We start from the raw sequence: 19976 nt of genomic DNA on the forward strand, positions 1-19976 counted from the left end.
TCTTCACCGTTTATGCACGCTTCCGGAATTGTCATGGAGGGAGGATAAAGAAGACAATTGGGAAGCTCTTTTGCAAGGGGATTTGCAACGCAGATATGATACACGCGTAGGACGTTGTTTTCAAACCGTTTGCGTTTTCTGCCCTTTGATTTCCTACGGTTTTGTTTTAATTTTCTTTTTTTGACACCTAGTGTCCTGTTAAGCCCTTGAAGACCTGGTCAAAGGTCTCCTTCTTTTTTTTCGAGGTTTTCTTATTCCCCTGAAACCTTGAGCTGCTTTGCCTCAATCCTAGCGATGTGCTGCACATTGAAGTCATGGTGGAATTTCCTGTCAGGCTTCAGGGTAATGCCATTCGCCTGGAAGAGCGTGGAGTCATGATCACTCAGAATTTTTAACTGCCCTTTCAGTTTCTCAACAGCCTCTCTGTGTTCTTTTATAACGTAGTTCAGTCTCCGTCCAACACTAGGTTTTAACTGGTACTCTGGTTGTAGCAACTCTCCTAACCTCTCCGAGCAACCATCTGCCCTTTGAAAAGAGGCCTCCGCAAAAAAAATCGAACTGCCTGGATCGTTCAGCAGTGAATCGCTTTTTAAAGGATTCGTCGCTTTCACCATCCTTTCACATCTTGGACAGCAGTGGTGAAAGCAGTGAGGGAGAAGAAACTGATGATGATTACAAGAGTGATGCCCCTGACTCTGAAGACGACTCAAATGATGTGGTTCTTGCTTTTATCGCCTCAGACGAGGAATTTGTAGACGAGCGGCCAGCTACAACACGCTCAGGACGAGCAGTAACAAGAAGAGCTGAAATTGACTTTTCATTCTTTTGAGTGAGGATTTGTTAAAAACAGCTTTCTAGCTTTCAGCTTTCTTTCACTAAATTACGTGAAATGTAACAAAACGAAATTTTAATGCAGTAACTTTTTTAATACTTTATGTATTTTTTTATTCATCTGGGCGGGGGGGGGGCCTTCCAAAAAATTACTCTGATGAGGGGGGGGGGGCCATGCGAAAAAAATCGGAAATTGGGGTGGGGGGTCATACAATTTTCAAATTACACTCCTCCAAATCCCACCAGCCCCCCCTACCCCATAAAAAATGAACGGTCCCTAGAGAAGAAGAAAAAGCAACGTAAATTACATATGAATATATGATATATAAATATATATATATTGGTTTGAAACACAAACGTTTGTCCGGGGCTAAAACAAAACAGAATACAAGTTAAGGATCATAAACTTATAAGAATTCAAAAGTGACGCCGATAATTTTTTTCCAGTTACAAGGAAAATATCGGTAAGCAGACGCTACAAAAGTACGAAAAAATGACAAGTAAGGGGCTAAAACAGTCTACGAGCTGACAAAAAAGATGACAAAAAAGGGAATCATATATAAGTAATGGAAAAAATGCGCCACCAACATAGGTTCAGTTAGAATATCATGCATGTACAGCTAGCATCTATTGTGTACTATTTTTGTTCGGAAAACCACTTGTCAAAACGCCTTTTTCAAATCCTTCCCCAAAAATCCTGATTAGGCTTGATCTGAAGAATCCACCTAGAGTGTGGATTTTATGGATTCATGATCCGTTTTGGGATTTGACCAAAAAACGCAAAATCGGTTTTTGGATTCGAAAATCCGGATCTGGATTTTCCCTAAAACACGCACCCTAAGTCTCAATGACATTAAAAAAAAGCAGCTAGGCATGTTCTTTAACATATTTATTATTCTCTCCAAATTTGCCATACAGCATAGCGATCACATGGCAAGCATGTCTCAATGGAACAGTCTTCAGATTGGAATTTTGAACGGAAGTAATGTTTCTACACACTGAATTTCAATTGGCGAAGTTTCAGTTCTGGATTTCAAGAAGGTCTTAACCCCAGGTGTATTCTGTAGCAATCTTAATTTATGAAACAAGAGTACTGTCACACTTTGTAACAGTTTTGCACTTTGTAATTAAATTTACTCGTGAGAAATCATACACTGTGTGAACTGAAGAAATGAAATAAAATTTAAGAAAATCAATGATTTGATCACTAGCTGGATGAAGGATTACTTCTTTACAAATTATGTGACAAATAATTTATTTCTAAACATCTATTTGAATGTCATTGCCATTACATGTATAAATCCTCTACAGTAGCAACTATCGGCAGGGACTTGTTTGTTCCCCTTGCTCTTTACGACACATTTATCAAAGAAAAGTTTGAATAACTTTCATTAATTTTACCTGCATCTGAATTCAGATCCAAACATACAGTCTGTTTGCTAAGCTTAGTGTCTACAGAAACACAAATTAAAAAAAGGTCAGCACCTAAACATAAGGGAAACAAGGGGTCTGAGTAAGAATAATGTGCACATACAGCTTTGATTTACCCCAGAAGGTTTCAACCACTAGAAAACATTTGACTAATCATAACAAAGTATCTTGTGCTGCCCAGAGAAGCGGTTTGTGTGTGGGGCTTCATAATAGACTGTTCTTACAATTTGCTATGCAAAGGCATACAGTGTCAAAGATAACTCCTTCCAACTTGAATGGGCATACTTGTTGAAATATGTCTTAAGGTATTCAGAGCGACATCGCTTCTTTGCAGACTTTTGTTTTACATTTACAACAAAAGCATGGTTTGTTCCAAGCTGCACCAGTAAAAGTCTATCCGAAAGAAGGCAAATTCCTCTCCCATTTTCACACAGTACTTTTAAGTGCAGTCGACTCCTGATAACTCGAACCTCGAAGGAAAAAAAAACAGTTTTTACTGCACAGTGAACATTTTAATCACAGTTAAGGTGTTTCAATATAGTTTTGCAGAGGCCATACCGATATTTTCCAATCGCTTTAAAAGTGATTTTATCCTTGTCTGATCGCTCTAAAATTTTCACCAATGATTGACTATAGATTGAAATTTGTCAAAATGTAGGTTTTAGTAAAATCGATATTACTATGACAACAATAAAAAAGAAACTTTGAAATTGATAAACGCCTAATTTTACGCGATCTAGACCAGCTACTGAAGATCCAACACCAGGAACTTAAAGTTTGGTGTTTAGCAAATGACCTCCGTAAGAAGTAAAAAATTCTGTATGTTTGAATTCGACTAAAACGAAAATATATTTCAAACCTTACATTTTCAATAGCCGAGATAGATTATTTAATAAAAACGTTCTAAATCACACAAATTATTCTTAAGTAGCATCAGAATGCTGCTTAATATCATACTTCGATGCTAGGAAATTAATTTTGGTGTATTTTCGTTCTTGCGATCTTAAAAACTAACCCGTTTTCTCACCACCTGTCTAAGTGCAACTTCATTCAAAATTTGGACTATCGCTTTTTTGTATATCTCTGAAACGACTCGAACAAATTTTTCTAAAACCTCTTCACATAATCTTCATAATGTATATAATAATGTCTGAAACTTTCATCATGATTGATTCACTGCATTTCCTTGAAATTTCAAGACTGTTTCACGTTAGATTTGTGACAAACAAAATCAGCCTCCACTAGTAAACTATATGCCTACAACACGTCAATGGGAAATTCAAAATTCAATGTTTCGCACGCCAGTAGACTGTTTTTTCCAGACTTTTTAAGGGCTCAAAACATGGTTCGAGTTATCGAGGGTAAAATTGTATAGAAATTATCTGGGGGGGGGACTACTTCGAGTTAGTGGGAGGTTCAAGTTATCGAGGGTTCGCGTTACCGAGGGTAAAATTACAGTAAATGTATAAGGGAAATCCAGGGGAAGCCGATTTTGGTTCGAGTTAGCGAGGGTTCGGGTTATCGGGAGTCAACTGTATGTTGTGAAAACCTGACACTCAATTTCTTGTATACTGTAAACAGAACTTTTTTTTGACAGGTAGGAGAGAACCCTGGGAGCAAGGTTGCATATAAACCATGAACGATAGGACCTAATGGATTTATGGGTAAAACTTCATTATCATTGCAAATTTCAAGTTCTTTCCAGAAAAGGTTACATTATTGATGCTTTTCTTGAGGTTGCATTTCAAAAAACAGGTCAGACGGTTCCCAGTTTTCTCGCTGATAAGCCCACAACTTCACCTGGGCAGGGCACATCAGAGATCTTTACAGTTAAAGAAAGTAGCCATATCGCCAACACACACTTAAAAATCATGAGGATAGGACCAAAGGCTTTCTTGGAAGACATAAAAAGACAACGGCATGTCTTTAACAAAGTACCCTTGGGGTTTACGTCCGCATGAGCAGCTTGTGACAATGTAACCTTTTTACGGAAAGAACTTTGATTTGCTTTGCTAATGAATGTATAAGCGACGATGTTTTTTCAATCAGGTAATATATACATACAATACACATACCCAAAGCTAACGGTTTGTGGAATGGAACAATACCTCACCAAAAGTTCTTTGAAAATTGTACTCTCAGATTGAAAACCAAAGTTCTCCACAACCCATATAACAGGCCCTTTAAATTTACATACTGCTTTCAGGTTAATACACTGACTTGATTAACAAGAAAAAATTTCTAAGGATAGCTATTCAATTGCAAAATAATCAACATTGTTGCCCATTGTTACACCTACCAGAGGAAATATCATCCTTCTTCTTAGACTCTTTAGTTCCTTCAGGCAAGCTGTTCTTTCTGCTAGTGGCCTCTGCAGAAAAAAAGGCATGAGTGAAATATAGTCTCCATTTTTATCATTTTACTTAACATTTATATGTATTTAGCAGCACTTTTTTTTTCTCTTTTAGATGATTTGAAAAAAAAACATATCTACTGAACATTCAATTACAAGGCTTTAACTTTTTTCAGCAAGGGAAAGAATAACTATCCTTAAAATAATTTATCCCACGTCTATGCAGGTGCTGTTTAAGTAACAGTAACTGATTAGAAGTGCTCGGTGGAAAAAGACGCTTAAGTGAAAATTTTGTTGGAAATAAAAAGTTGCTAAATTTGAATCACAAAATTTGTGCACAGGTTCTTGCAATGGGAAATTTTAACCTGAGAGTCAGAGTAAAATGAAAAGATATCCAGATCTCTGAACAAAAAGCGTGCAATTTCTGAAAGTAGTATAAATTCAGTTTGCTAGGAGCACTGACTACATTAACTGAAAACGCACAATATGCCTCATACACTGGACTGAGATGAAGTGAAGGTCCACTTAAAAAAAATGAGGCCAATATATATCCAGCTATCTTGACCAAACAAGCTTGGACAATTAATAAAGGATTTATTACATGGCCAAAACAAGCAATACAAGTTTGGAGATGTAAAACTTTGTTCCCAGTTAAAGCATATAACCTCAAAGTCAATGGGAAATTGGAATAAAACTGCTCATAAATATTTAATTGTTATTGATATTCTTTGTATGAATGAATTTTTACCAAAGGAAAATGAACCTTCATTTGTTAAAAAGAAATGTTCATTTTGTCAATAATAAAACACTATAGAAATTAACCATAATGAATACATGTATCTAAGGCTAAAGTCCTTAGTGACTGTGTCACAAACTGAAATGATTGCTTCCTTAGGTCAACTGTTTATAAATTAATTCTATTGACCAATATTTTCACATAAATGAAAGTTTACTTCCTGTTAATGAAGGGCACAAGGTGTACTGAGTGGCCACCCTGACTGTTTACTACCAATGCCCCTGAGTGAACAAAATGCGAGAAAATCACCATAAACAGAACCTCTGTTAATTAAATGGCCAACCTTTAATAAGCACCCTTTGTGGTGGCTTTAGCTGACGATTGATTTCTTTTTGAGAAAACTAATACTGCAGGAAGATTTTAGCCACCCACCCTTTTAATTTTAGGTAATTGTATGAGTATGAATGGACCCTTTTGTCTTTCATGTGCCTTATTCTATGAGAAGTTAAGTTAAAAAACAATTAAGAGGCCAGGTATTCTATTTAAAAATTGCTTCAATATTGCATCTCAGCCTGTGTGATGGGTGGTTTTTAGTCAGCTGTTGTGTTAAAGGTGGCTGGATTGTTTTGGGGCAATAATCACTTCCAAAGTTTAAGCAACAACTATGCCACCATTAAGGTGGTACAGTGACTAGAAAATACTAATAAATGCAATAATTTAGCAAGAAATTGCTCCCAGTTGTGTTGGTTCATTTATTTAACAGGTAAACCTAAATCGATCATCTTTTTTAAATGAGGGGGCAAGGGGAGATCCAATCACGAGTTCACCAACAACAATTTTGGGTTTCATGAGTCCCGAAACAAATATTTACGTTTTCACGCTTTTCAAAAATAGAGGTCGTACAAAATGTCAAAAATGTTATGTTGATCCGATTTTGTAAAACAGAGTGCTTCAATTATATTTTAGCAAGTTAACTAGAGTTTTACGAACCTTACGAAAAACACAAAGGAACTATAAATTCCCTAGGGAAGCCAGCTATAGGTGGGTCTGAGCACACTGAAGTGTGAAGTTATATCAAAACAGTGGCAGATCCAGACCTTCATATAAGGGGGGGGGACCAGGTCATCCAGAACCTGTGATAAGGGGGAGGGGAGGGGGCCGGTGTCCAAAAAAATTTTTTTCAGCCCTTCAGGCCTCAGTTTGGTCTAAAAATAAGGGGGGGGGGGGGGCTGGGTCCTCCAGGCCCCTCCCCTAGATCAGCCACTGCAAAAGACTCAAAAGTGAAGTTAAATCAAACCACCAGAAGTTAGTTAAGGTCATTTGGCCAAATTAACGATTTATTTTCTTCCATTGATCTTCAATGTAAGTGTAAACAATCAAGGTTTTTGGCAGCTCAGGTTTCAAGTAGTGCACTTCAGTCACCATTCACAGAACAGTTTTTCGGTAGATCACGATTCATGGACACCAAAAATGGTCAATCACAGCATCACGAAAATAAGCTTGCTCCCTCTCTTAAATTGAAAGAATAAAGCGTGAGCTTTGTGGACAACACCATCTCTGTTGTTAATTACAGGGAGGGAGTGCAGGGTAGTGTTCTAGCTAGAGCCCGGTGGCTCCTGACGCCTAACTTTTGCTCTCAGGCAACTAGAAAATCTTAGTTTTTTCAGCCAAATCATATGCTGAGCACCCTGGATTTTACAGGTTCAGAGAATTGGGCTTCTTTCAATTTTCCTTAGAGCACAGCCTTAGAGTAGTGTCTAATTTGGTCTTTAATATCATACGAATTACTCCTTAATTTTGGCGCAAAATTTCAGCGATTATTTGTAATTAAATTGCCATAGCAACCTTCCATATGTCTCAGTGTCAAGATGATGACAAACTTTTAAAATCTCATGAATGAAGATGCCAGGGCATAAAAAGACGCTTTAGAAACCCTGAACACACAAAAGAGCACATCAAGAAGGATTCTAACAGGTATTTTGTCCAAAAACTCTGAACTTAAGCCAAATTTAAGCTCTAAACGTTCGAGAAAGTGGAGTTCTCGATCGATACGATCCAGGACAAACATGTCAAAAATCCAAGATTGCTAACATACATGTAATTCGTCACCCATGATATTAATATGTAATCAAATGGTATACTTGTGAAATTAGGGAATAATTTCACTTGCATTTTGTCCAAATCCTTATAATTTCCCGAGTCTTTTGGACACCATTTTCACCATTTGATTACACAAAAACTAATCATACAAGTGACCAACAAAATTAGATGACTGTGTAGCTGGAGTGCAACTTTTTTTAATCATAAGTATGATGACATAAGGTTCTGTCACCAATTAATCATAACTATAACAAAATTTGTGATAGTTATTTTAAGCTTTTTTAAATCAAACCACAAAATCTTCCTAGACACGAAAACACGAAAACAGAAAATCTAGCTATTTGAGGGCATGCGCGGGATGGTGCGTATTAACTGTCCAATAAATTACATTGTCCTATTATTTAATGTTGAAATCTGGGCTGCTGATAGCCAATCAGATTAGAGCATTGTGTTGTAGTTATGATTAATGAATATATACTGAAAATTAATTTTAAAGAATATTAAGATGCCGTGAATGTTTCTCTATTCTCTTGCATTAACAGATTGTCATTTCCTTAAACGTGAAACTAATTGTTGACACTAAAATAATGTTTGTCTTTATTGACCACAGGAAAATTACGATAATAGTTTATTTTTCTGTAATGAATACATATCCATTTTACAGTCCAATTTTTGATGCTAATGAAAATCTATTTTCTGGTAATGACAGGCAAAATGCTTAATAGAGGTTCAAAAAGGTTGCCTGGGTAGAAGGCTCAGCCTCTCAGCTGACTCAAATTTAGCAAGTATTTATATGGGAAAAAAGTTTACCCACTGTAGCAGAGCAAGCAGCTCTAGCACATTCTCTGATTATCTTAAACAGCACTCACACATACTCTGATATTCTCGTCTTGAGCAAGTTGATTGACCCAGCTGGTAGCCTGAATTTCAACTATCTCCTCAAGTCGCAAACTCTCATGAAAGTTTTCTGAATCAATGAGCCACTGATGCAGTCCAGTGACATCACCACCCCAAAAAACCAGATAGTGATTTCGGTTGGTTGATTGTCCAGATATAATTATGAGAAATTCTAGCTTCAACCAATCGTCGGGTGGATCATTTCCATCCTACGCGGTATCTGTCGCATTTGCACACTGGAATTTTTTATTGTATGCTACTAAAAAAAATAACAGCATAGCAAAATTTTTTCTTTGAAACAAAATAATTCGGAAGGCTTCATTGGTGCACCATAAATTTTCTTAACTTTAAAAAGAGACCAAATATAAGTCTGTACATTGAATATTCGCAGACTTTAATATGATTTTTCGAGGATTTTAAGTTTGCTTATAACACCACTTAATTTTACGCAAAACGACAATATCTTGAAAAATTTGCCGCGTAAAGTCAGGATTTCAAATTCTTTATGCAGTAGAACAGTTTAGTTCACTATTTTCAAAAGACAAATTAAAGCAAGGGACACACATACACCAAACCCATGATCTGCCTTAATTCCCCGCGCATGTTGTGGGAGAACTGCCATGCGGTTCCCAGCCAACATCTCCCACATTTGTTGTGTGGAGCTGGCACTTAAAGGACTCGCCTCGGCAGGAAAGGGTCTTTTACACACAGGTTTTCCCTGGTCACTGACCGACGGCTATGCCATGCTGATGAGCCCCTGTAAGGGCAAAACAGCTGTCCATGGCTTCCACTGTGTGATATGGCTGTGCGCATGCGTGAGCGTGAGGTAATGGCAAGGCCGTGAGTTGGTGTATGTGCGCCCCTTGCTTTAATTTACTGGTAACTTGTGATCCACCTTCCCCACTCATGTCATAGTAGAACTGCTGTACGGTTCTCAGCCAACAGCTCCCACATGTGTTGTGTGGAGCTAGCGCTTGATAAACTGCTTTGCACTCACCTCGGCAGTAAGGGTTTTGGAGGCATGGGTTTTCCCTGTTCATTACTCCAATGGCAACGGCTTTACCATGCTGCCACTGACTGCGTGATGTTGCTGTGTGCATGCATGAGGTACTGGCCCAGCCATGGGTTGGTGTATGTGTGCCCCTTGCTTTAAGTTTGCACTATTTTCAATGCAATCGAATTAAGTTCAATCTATTTTCATCAGTTACTATATTTCATGACAGTTCTAGACAAATTCAACAGCGCACATATAGGTAAAATCTTTGCTCGTTGGCACTAAGCGATAGCTATAACTAGTATAGAAATGGTCTGAGGGAAAACAAAAATTACTTTGAGTTAGTGGGAGATTCGAGTTATCAAGGCTTCGAGTATGACAGAAATCCAAGGGAAATCGATTTTGGTTCAAGTTAGTGCAAGGTTCGAGTTAGAGAGGGGTTGAGTTATCAGGAGTCAACTGTATTTCATTCTTGCACAGTCACAATCAAGTTTGATTGTTGAACTATGGCACTATACAAGCAGAAGGTTCATTCAGAATACTGCATGCAGTTAACAGTTTGAATGTTTAACATGAATTACAACTTAAGAGTAAGACAATTCTGTACCATGTAGACTTTTCTGGATAATATTAAGAAATTTTCTTTGTTTGCCAGTTGAAATTTGCATGAATTAAAGCAAAGGAGTAGTGACGTCACTGGACGGCATTAGTGGCTTGTTGATTCAGACGTCTTTCTCACGACTCAAGGAGGTGGCTGAAATTCAGGCTACCAGGCTGAGTGAGCGAAGTTGTTTATAAGGAGAATCTTAGACAAAATCATCCTCGGAGACCCAGGGGTGGTCAGTCAGGCTGGGAGAAAAGGCGGGACGAAAGTTTTCAAGCACCAACTCTCACTGGAGCATTTCCAAACGGTCAAGCGAATGCTGGCTCCTGATTGGACACAAAAAACGCTTTGTATTATTGTGCCCAATCAGCGAACAGCATCTCCTGAGTTCTTTTCATAAGTTCGTACACGACAGCTATTAACTCAATCATGGCTTGTCTGGCTCATGCACCAAAGAAATGCAAACTCTCCATTTCAAAATACTGTCTACCCAAAAACTAAAGACACTTTTCCAAAAATGCAACCTTGAGCTTACAACAGGTATTCACGCTTGCATCGATCATGCCTTCGTAAACATTAGGGAGTTTAAGATCACACGTCAGCTGACAGCCACGAAAATGTCGCATGAAAAGTGAATTCACATTTTTTCAGTCTCTATCATGATTATTCCAACTCGCTTACTTTGTCAAATGCAAGCAAACTCTTCTGGAGCTGAATTTCTATCAACCATATCCAGTCATAAAGAGAAATAAAATTTTATCATTGCTTGTTTTTGTCCTTCACAAAACGTGAAATTAGGCATTTTCACGTGGTAGTCATGCAGTGACGGCAAAGAAATGTACAAAAAAGCGTGATGCACATGCAAAGTTGTTGTTTTGCCTTGTCAAGCTATTGCTTTTTTTACTTTCTCATGGCCGCCGCATCTTAAACTTTCTATTATTTACAACGGTACATTGTGATTCGTCAGAAACAGAAATTTCTCAGTGCAAATTGAATTGCTCCTGCTGATAGCATCCAAAACGTTTTTCGACTCATCAGTAGTTCCTTCGTTTCTGGTTAGGAAAGCTTGGTGAACGAACCGGGCAACTGTGGCGAGATAGTAGCTGTCGTATACAAACTCACAAAAAGAACTCAGGAGAAACTGTTCGCTGATTGGGCACAATAATACAAAGCATTTTTTATGCTCAATCAGGAGCCAGCATTCACTTGACCATTTGGAAATGGTCCAGTGAGAGTCTGTACCCAGAGGCTCTTCCATCAGTGCTTGAAAACTTTCATTACGCCTTTTCCCCCGGCCCGACTGACTGCCCCTGGGTCTCCAAGGATGAGAGAGAAAAAAATGGAACAGCAAACCGCCTCATTGACACAACAAGTTACACCCTACGTACTGCCCTACTTCCTAGCAGCTTGGGCAGATTGTCATATTGTTTATATCATTAATTTTTTTGTATCATACTTACCAGAGAACTGCACTTCTGACAGACACACCGGAGAAATTTTATCATCCACGAAGTTGAGAACAGCAACAGCACGGCCACTCTTTAAGATGACAGCTCCATAGGGGTGAAGATTGGTTATGGCCCCACCCGCGGTAAGTTCTGTCCAATTCTTATATCGATGGGTAGTTTCCTTTTCTGGGAGAGATAGAGCACATTCATTGTCAATGAATTCGATCTTGTACGATTTCACATCAATACTTTTAGTGCTTCCCTCTACAATTTGACAGATTGAACCGTTTAGGTCTTTTAGCTCGGTTTCTTCTGTACTGGCTGCAAAAGGTCGATATATTTTTAGGCCAGAGTTTTCACTCAGTTTCTCAGAAGCAATAGGAATGATTACCAGACCGGAATTGAAAATTACTTTTTCCTCGGAGTCAATCAGATTAGTTACATCCTGAAGCTGATACATTTTTGGCGGCTCGCTGTGCGAATGAGGATCACTACTTGATAAGAAGTACAAGGTATAATCGCTCGCGTTCAACACGTTCTTTCTCCTCTTCAGGTCATCCAGTTCTTCCTCTCGGACGATCTTTTCGCTTGTAACTACAAATATCTTCTTTTTGCTGTACTCGTGCAAACCACGTACTACGCTTCCAGTACGCAGCCCTGTGTGGCGTCCAGTACTACTTCTAGCGGCATGTTTTGCCACGAGACACACTCCCAGCACGTCTGCGTTTTGAGATAATCGACGCTCTTTCTTCGAAGTAATTCCTTTGAGTTTAGCACGCTGATCCATTTATTGTAAACGAAGCAGTCGAGTGCGCTGTGGTGCGCTGCGCGAACACCGCGGCAAAACGTCTACGCATGCGCCAGTTTGAGCATTTCCGGTCTCTTTTTCAGTCATACTTTCCAGTCAGATCATCCTCGGAGACCCAGGGGCAGTTGGTCGGGTCGATAAAAAGTTCGTGGTGAAAGTTTACTGTACGATCGAGACGAGCCCCTGGGCACTTACTCTTACCGAACCAGTTCCAGAAGCGTTTGAATTGCTTGCTTCTGATTGGCCAGAAAAATTTTCTTCTGGCCAATCAGCGAAGAGAAGCTGCCGGGTGACTCTCGTGTTTTCTTACACGACGTAGTTTTCCTACGTAGTTGCGTAGCGCGTCCAACGAGGGAAGTTTCAGAACAAAATGTTAACAACCCGCAAAAATTACAACCTTTAGCACGGCTACAAGAAACAAACACTCTCCGATGAATTTTTAGGGCGGATCTTTCCAAGGTATCGTAAATTTTTATTGCTGATACGATACGCAATGCATGACTTTAACTCCACACCTTACTTTGCTCACATTGTCTAGTATACAACGCCAAGCTTACATTTTAGATGCCCAAGTTCGTTGCACGACCTCTGAAACTTCTACAGCGTGAAAATCTCCGTTGCACGGGCCACTCAACTACGTCGATTGATCGTGGGAATTGCTGGCTTGCTGCACTGCACGCACCTTCTTGATTTCGCGCCAAACTCCCCTTACCGTACGTAATTTAAATACAGCCGTTGTGTTTAGTTCGAAATCTCGGTCCGGTTATGTGCTGAATCCTGACTTGTTAAGTGAGGTCGATTTTTGCAGGCTGTGTGGGTTTGTTTTTACGGATAAGCGACGAAAAAAAAAGTAAAGGTGAGTTTGCGAAAATGTTTGACAGTGGTTGGTGTGAAAGTTTTGTAGGGCGATAAACACGCAGTGTGTGACACGAGTAGGTATAGAGTTGAGAAATCGTGGAAGGATGGGATGTCTGTAGATATTTTTGTGGTCACTAAAACTTTTCAAGAAGTGAACGCTCTTAAGGAAATTCCAGGGAGAAGAGACCAAGGAATAGGGACACTTTCCAAAGATCCAACTTCAGCCCTTGATTTCAAGGACCTGGGTTTCTGGCTTACTAAACCGCATAAGAGAACCTGGGTTAATCTTCACTGTGATTAGAATTATGGCTAATATGGTAGAAATGAATTTTTATTATAAGATATCTTTTAACAAATACATGTATAAAAGTAATTTCACGTAATACGTGATTTTTGCCAAACTATTTATCTATGATTGGCTTGATGTTTCCCCTTACTGACCCCCTCAAACACATCCACAGTGCCATTGTTTTAACTTCCTTGTAATTGATGGTACAAGATTGGACTTACTTTGAACGAGTAATGCTGCAATATTAACAGTTTCTCCTTTGGTTCATTTGTTTGATATTTCATAACTTCCCTATCATAATTCTCCTCATCTGACAATAATATTCTTCATTGATAATTATTTTTAAATCTTTAAACACCCTCTTCAGAAAGGAAAAATCTTCATTGCATGGTCACCATTCCACACAGTGTCTCTAAAATACTTTCCATGGAACATAATTTATCACAATTATCAATTATTGTTTCCTTTATACAAGACAATCAGAGAATACAAATTCTAGAATACAAGCAGTGAAGATTTGATTCTTGAAATTCCTGTCTCAGATTATCTTGATTCTCCTTAAGCAGACTAACAGTCATTGGCACTAATGTCACAACATAAGTGGCTTGGAGTGATTCTGCTGTTTTGATTACTGTCATCAAAAAAGGAAGAAATTTTTTCTCTTCTGCAGGTCGTACACTTAAAAATATCTAAAAGAAGAAAGACTCTTAGAATTATTAAAAACAGTAAGTGACAATTACAGCACAGTTCCCTTTCTTCCAGAGAGTGTTGGAAAAGTTGGAAAAGTGTATGTTATGTGTAGGTATACCACATTTACTTGTGTATAATGTGCACCCCAATATAATGCACACTGCATTTTTCTAGATAGTTTTCAAATAATAGTATACTTTTTGGCCACCTAGTAAAACAAACCCTTTGGGACAGAAAGAATCACCAACAAACACCCCAGTGTAAACATTTATGAACAAATTAAAATAAAATAAAATATTACAGCTCCCTAGTATTTACATAACTCAAGCAGTATTATAAAAATTATAAAAATAAAATTAATGTAATGGCATCTGTATTATGGGATGTTTTTCCATTTATAATATGTAAATGTTCAATTGGACTATTATCTTAATTGTCAATAAATGGTGACAAAAAACATGATAATTCTTGTGAAGTGTCTGTCAGCTTTTAGACATAAGATTACTGAGCATCCTTGAATAAAAGCCAGATCTACCGTCCTGAGGGTCCTGAAGGGCGGATATCAATCCCATTGAAACTGTTTAACCCTCAATTTCCATTTGTTACATTTTTTCCCGTTCTCAGTGATAGAATCCCCCTGCATGCCAGTGACTTAAACCCCATTTTCTTAGAGCCAGAACATCCCATTTTGCCCCTTCAGAACTCCCCACAATGAATTCAGTGTAGCACCCTGGCCTTACTAGTAAACAAATCAGCATACTTACTAATGAACAGCTGTATGTACCTGCAACCGGATTCTTCTGGTAGAACTCCTTAGAGAACATTGCCCTGAATTTCTTGTCCCCCAGTTAATGATTCCGGGCTTCCGTACAACAAAGAAAACGCTCCCTATCCATTCAATAGTTCTCGATCTTTCGTTTTGCTTTCCCCTATTAAGCGGCCTGAATTCCTAGTGACCTCGCGTAACTTACCAGGTCCTCAACAATTGACATGAGAGGTGAAATCACTATGACCAATAGATTGCCAGGGAATTCATAACCTTTAGCATCTAACGGTTTTTTAAACCCTCTAGCTTATAGGCAACATTTGGAAGGTTAGACTCTTCTATCAATTGCCCCAAAACATCTCTTCTTTCCACAATCTTCTCAATAATAAATCTTTGCTTCGCTTTTAACTGTACCACAGGAAACAAAAACAAGCCTTCTTCAAGCGCTTGCTGGAGGTCTCCCTCGAATCTAAAGTTAACACTACCATCAACTTCGACAGAATTCGTACGGTCAGCTGCTGTAAGCTTTTAAGCTTAAAGTTCCGAAAGGAGTTTGAAGCGAAATCACGAAGAAGGCACTGCAGCTAGCCGGCATTTCCCGCGATCAATCGACCTAGTTGCGTGCCCGTGCAACGGAAGTTTTCATGCTGTAGAAAGTTTCAAAAGTCGTGCAACGAACATGGAAATCTAAAATGTAAGCTTGGCGTTGTATACCAGACAATGTGAGCAAATTAAGGTGTGGAGTGAAAGTCATGCATCGCGTATCGTATCAGCAATAAAAATTTACGATACCTTGGAAAGATCCGCCCTAAAAATTCATCGGAGAGTGTTTGTTTCTTGTAGCCGTGCTAAAGGTTGTAATTTTTGCGGGTTGTTAACATTTTGTTCTGAAACTTCCCTCGTTGAACGCGCTACGCAACTATGGCGATCGATAAGGAAAACTACGTCGTGTAAGAAAACACGAGAGTCACCCGGCAGCTTCTCTTCGCTGATTGGCCAGAAAAAATTTTTTCTGGCCAATCAGAAGCAAGCAATTCAAACGCTTCTGGAACTGGTTCGGTAAGAGTAAGTGCCCAGGGGCTCGTCTCGATCGTACAGTAAACTTTCACCACGAACTTTTTATCGACCCGACCAACTGCCCCTGGGTCTCCGAGGATGCAGTCAGATCAAAGTCTCCCGCGCGCGCTCGGATTCATTCTGTGTGCAGTTTGTGGTTCAGTTGTTCTGCTTCATGCTGCTCGTGTTTTTGACTATTTTGTAGTTATTGAAATTGCTTTTATGGATAACCAGGCACAGATCACTGAAACAATTAGTCGATTAGATTCAGAAAAGGTAAGTTGATAATAACTCAGTGTTTAATTTTGGCTAGAGCGTCAGGTAAACTGATTTTCATTCACGAAAACAAAGTTTTTGACTGTAATTTTTCACTTAGCCCGGCTGAAACTAAGACATAAAAAGTTATCATTGCAAGCTTGTGTATTGTAGTTCTGATTTTCAGTTCTTCAATTTCTCAGTCTTCATGTCTTAAAGCCGATTCGAGCTTTATTTGGAAAAAGACAACACACAATCGCTTTGTAGTTTTATTTACCAGTGAGTTTTACCGTGTTTAAAGAGTTGATTGCCATGAAACATAAGCTTAATTACACTGTTGAGGTTGGCAGCAAGTTGACAACTCTATTTATTTTTTCATTCTCAGAATCAGAGAGCGAAAGCTGGTTCGATGGCTTTTAGAAGTTGACATTTTCAAGCCATGTATCTAGCAGCTGGAAGTTTCGTGTTTGCATGAGATGCAGCCGAGCCGCACAGTCTGAAATTACTGAAGTCTTCAACCAAAGAACAACCATGTAAAAGAATTAAATAGGCATTTTCTTGAATGAAAGTCATTTATAGGCATGTTTAGTTTCCCGGCACTGAAAGCTCCGGGTGTTCGTGACTGCAGTCATCAAAGTCGAAGCAGTGTTATTAAATCCCGCCCATCTTTTGTTTTGAGTTCTTGTTTTCTCTAATAATAATAAAAATATTGAACGGGCTAAAATTTTATTTCCTGGTTCTAGTGTCAATGATAATGATGACGTCTTTATTTGGGGTTTTTTCATAAGTATTGCCATTCTTTTCTTAGTTATCGCCTTCTTATGCCAAACCAGTAGCATGCAAGAAAGCCAGAAAAAACAAATTCGTCTTGTCGAGCGCTCGCGACCTGCAAACTTCAAACATCATTTTCACCGTTGGTGCAAACAGATAACCATGTGGTGCAAAGGTTTGACACTAGAAAAATATAAAAGCTTTCGAATGAAGTGATTTTTTTTCGCCCCCTTTTTTGTCTGTTTCTCCCTTTTTGCTTTTAAACTTGGCGCGACTGCAATGTTATGCTTACGCAATTGGTTTACATACTAGACCGGAAATAAAAAGCTGACCGGATGTTAAATTTTGTGCTCACGTGCAGTGCGTTTTGCGGCGGTGTTCGCTGTGCGCTGTTTACACCAAACTAACACCAAACTTTCACCAAACTAGGCCTGAGAACCTCGTTCCCAGGGTTCTCCCCTCTCTGGCTCCGTAGGGACGAGGCTGGAAACGAGGTTTCTGGGGCATTTTGTAACAACTTACACATTTTGTAACAAAGGCTGCGGCATTATTGTAATAATCGTTAGTCTACACAGTGATTATAATAACGTCTGACGCAAATTGTAACCATTAAAATCTTATTTTTACAAGAGCAATTAACATAAACCAAAGAAAAGGAAGAAAAATAATGTTATTAATGTTAGCAGTTGGGAGATCTGCGTATAAACACTGAGTTGTTAGAAGCAAGAATTTGGATGCGAACTTAACGGCGTCTGCAATATTTCTCTTTTTTGCACAATGAAGCTTCTGCTTGTGACTCTGATGATTTAGTTCAACTATTTTTCACATGGATTTCCAACAGCTTAGTAAAGACCTTTTTCATGAGAATCCGCAAACCGTAAACCGCAAAGGCGTTTGCAGTTTCAGGTTGCCAGGGTTTCTAATTTTAGCAAGGTGTTCGTTGTTTCTTGCCGCCATGTTGTTTTTCAAGTCTAATTGCATCTATCGCCTAAAAAAACATGAAAAATTCATTAACTCAAGTTCAAAAACGTAAATAACACATCGCAGGCGGGTGTAAAACCGTATTTCTTGCCTTAAAACGCGAGGATGTACAATTTTTAATGGCAAAAATAAACCTTTTTTGAGTTACTGTTGGAAGCCATTCCGTGCCATGCAAGCGTTAGACTTGCCACAAGTCGACTGCGTGAGCGCTGAAGACGCGAGGGAAGCTCGCGAAGCGAGCGAATACGAGCGGCTTAAGTCGCGAGTGACCACCTAACCAGCAGAAACCTACAAAAGCCGACGAGGATCTTCCGACTTCCGACTTCTGACCCTCCTACTTTTCACCACTCCCCACCTTATAACTCACAGTCACATAAAGCGATTGGACAGAAAACCGACATTCAGAAGACACAGTGTCATCGTATTTAAATAATACTTCTACCAAAGGAGTGGCAAATACCAAAACACTGTCAAAACTAGATTTATTTTAAAAATGCAGGCTGTTTATAGATGAACAATGTGTTCTGAGATCGCGTAAATCACAGCCGTACGGAGTTGCGTAAACTGACAGCGGTTGTGGAGAATGATTGCTTTTACTGCGAAAAGCAGGAAAAGTGGCAGCGCCTTGAACAGAAATACACCGAACTGAATACAAATTTTCTGTTGCATAAGGAGTTAAACTTTTTCTTCCACTGAATGTTAACTGAACCGAGCCGTTTTTTACCCGCTACAAAGGAGGTATAGCAACGAGCAAATACCCACTCATCGAGATATTCTTCTCGTTAGAGCAATATGTAAAAGGTTTTTAAATGTTTCACATCAATAGGGATCGCGTGCCCTGACACCCCTTGAAGTTTTCACTTTGAAGTTGTCCGTCAAGATTGACTCCATTTCCAAGAAAATATGCCGCACTAGAGCAGCGGAAACGAGTTTATTTTGAGCTGGGAAGTAAACAAGAAGTGGTGAAAAGTTGGAAGTCCGAAGTCAGAAGTTGCAAGTTGCAAGTCGGAAGACCCTTCTTGTGGAAACCGGGTACGGGCTATGAGAAAGTCAATGCAAGCATGAACTTCAAACGCGACCGCAAGACCGTATTCGTGTGACATTACATTCTTTGAAACTGCGGTAGGCGATAACTATCGAGGCCAAAATAACAACGCCACAAACAAGTCCATTGAACAAACGATGATATATCGTAGCTGTGCTTGACACAAACGTGGATGAAACGTGGATGGGAAGTGGATGAGACGTGGGTTGAAACTAAAAGCGTAAAAAGGGCAAAGAAAATTACAAGCTGCTATAAAACTGTAACAAACCGAGGACTGAAGCACACTTATATTGTTATGGCATGATAGAAACTGCTGTAAAAGCGGACTACGAATCGAAGAAACGCAAAGAAACTAGTGGAAAAGTACTGACGAGAACTGCGCTTAGTGCGGACCTAAACCAACTGAAAATTTTACTGCAGAACTACGATGTAAAAATGCACTCGAACATGCGGAAAAGAAAACTAAAGCCGAAACTAAAAGGGCGCTAATGAAGATGAAAGAGCAAAGAGACACTAAAGAGGGGGCGAACGCTGATACATGGAACTAAACACCTAAATTCACGCAAATAGACTAAACAAAAGGAAGAAATGAACTATAAACTAATTACCGTACGCAAAAGGAAAAACAAATTACGGAAAACTGTCACACTTGGATATTACATTCCTTGTAAAGTTTCGAGTTTTTCAAAGGTAATTTCTCCGAAATTTTTCGTTATATCGAGCTCAAATTTTCACAGATAACTGAAATTTTCTTGTTATGCTCTTTCATTATTCACAGGTTTAATTTTATTAGCTTAATCATAGAATTGAAGACATATATTAATGAGGCAAAACATGTAAACTAAGATTCGCCTATTGTTTCGCACGTTCATCCACAAAGCAGATCAAACATGCTCTTCCTCCTTCTCTTTATCTTCATCTAACATTCGACAAATGAAGAAGAAGTCAGAATAACGTTCTATCTTTGCTCTCAGTACGAAAATTTTCTTTCCGTTCTTGTCCTCTGTTATGAATCCATAAGAACCTCTTACAAAAAGCACAACCCTGACTATGGAACTTACTG

The 19976-nt window shown here is 38.9% G+C and overlaps 1 protein-coding gene across 1 annotated transcript in view; it reads right to left on the reverse strand.

Moving 5' to 3' along the window:
- The window catches only part of LOC140922621 (uncharacterized), a 28649-nt gene extending 16427 nt beyond the window's left edge, over positions 1-12222 (reverse strand). The window contains exons 1-3 of the mRNA XM_073372605.1: positions 11407-12222; positions 4562-4633; positions 2233-2283 (exon numbers count right to left, since the gene is read on the reverse strand). Of these exons, the coding sequence (XP_073228706.1) occupies positions 2233-2283; positions 4562-4633; positions 11407-12181 (898 nt within the window). The 5' untranslated portion in view covers positions 12182-12222. The remainder of the gene's footprint in view (positions 1-2232; positions 2284-4561; positions 4634-11406) is intronic.
- Between the last annotated feature and the right edge of the window lie 7754 nt (positions 12223-19976).

This window comes from Porites lutea, chromosome 13 (genome assembly GCF_958299795.1).
Source record: "Porites lutea chromosome 13, jaPorLute2.1, whole genome shotgun sequence".
NCBI classification, from domain to species: Eukaryota; Metazoa; Cnidaria; class Anthozoa; order Scleractinia; family Poritidae; genus Porites; species Porites lutea.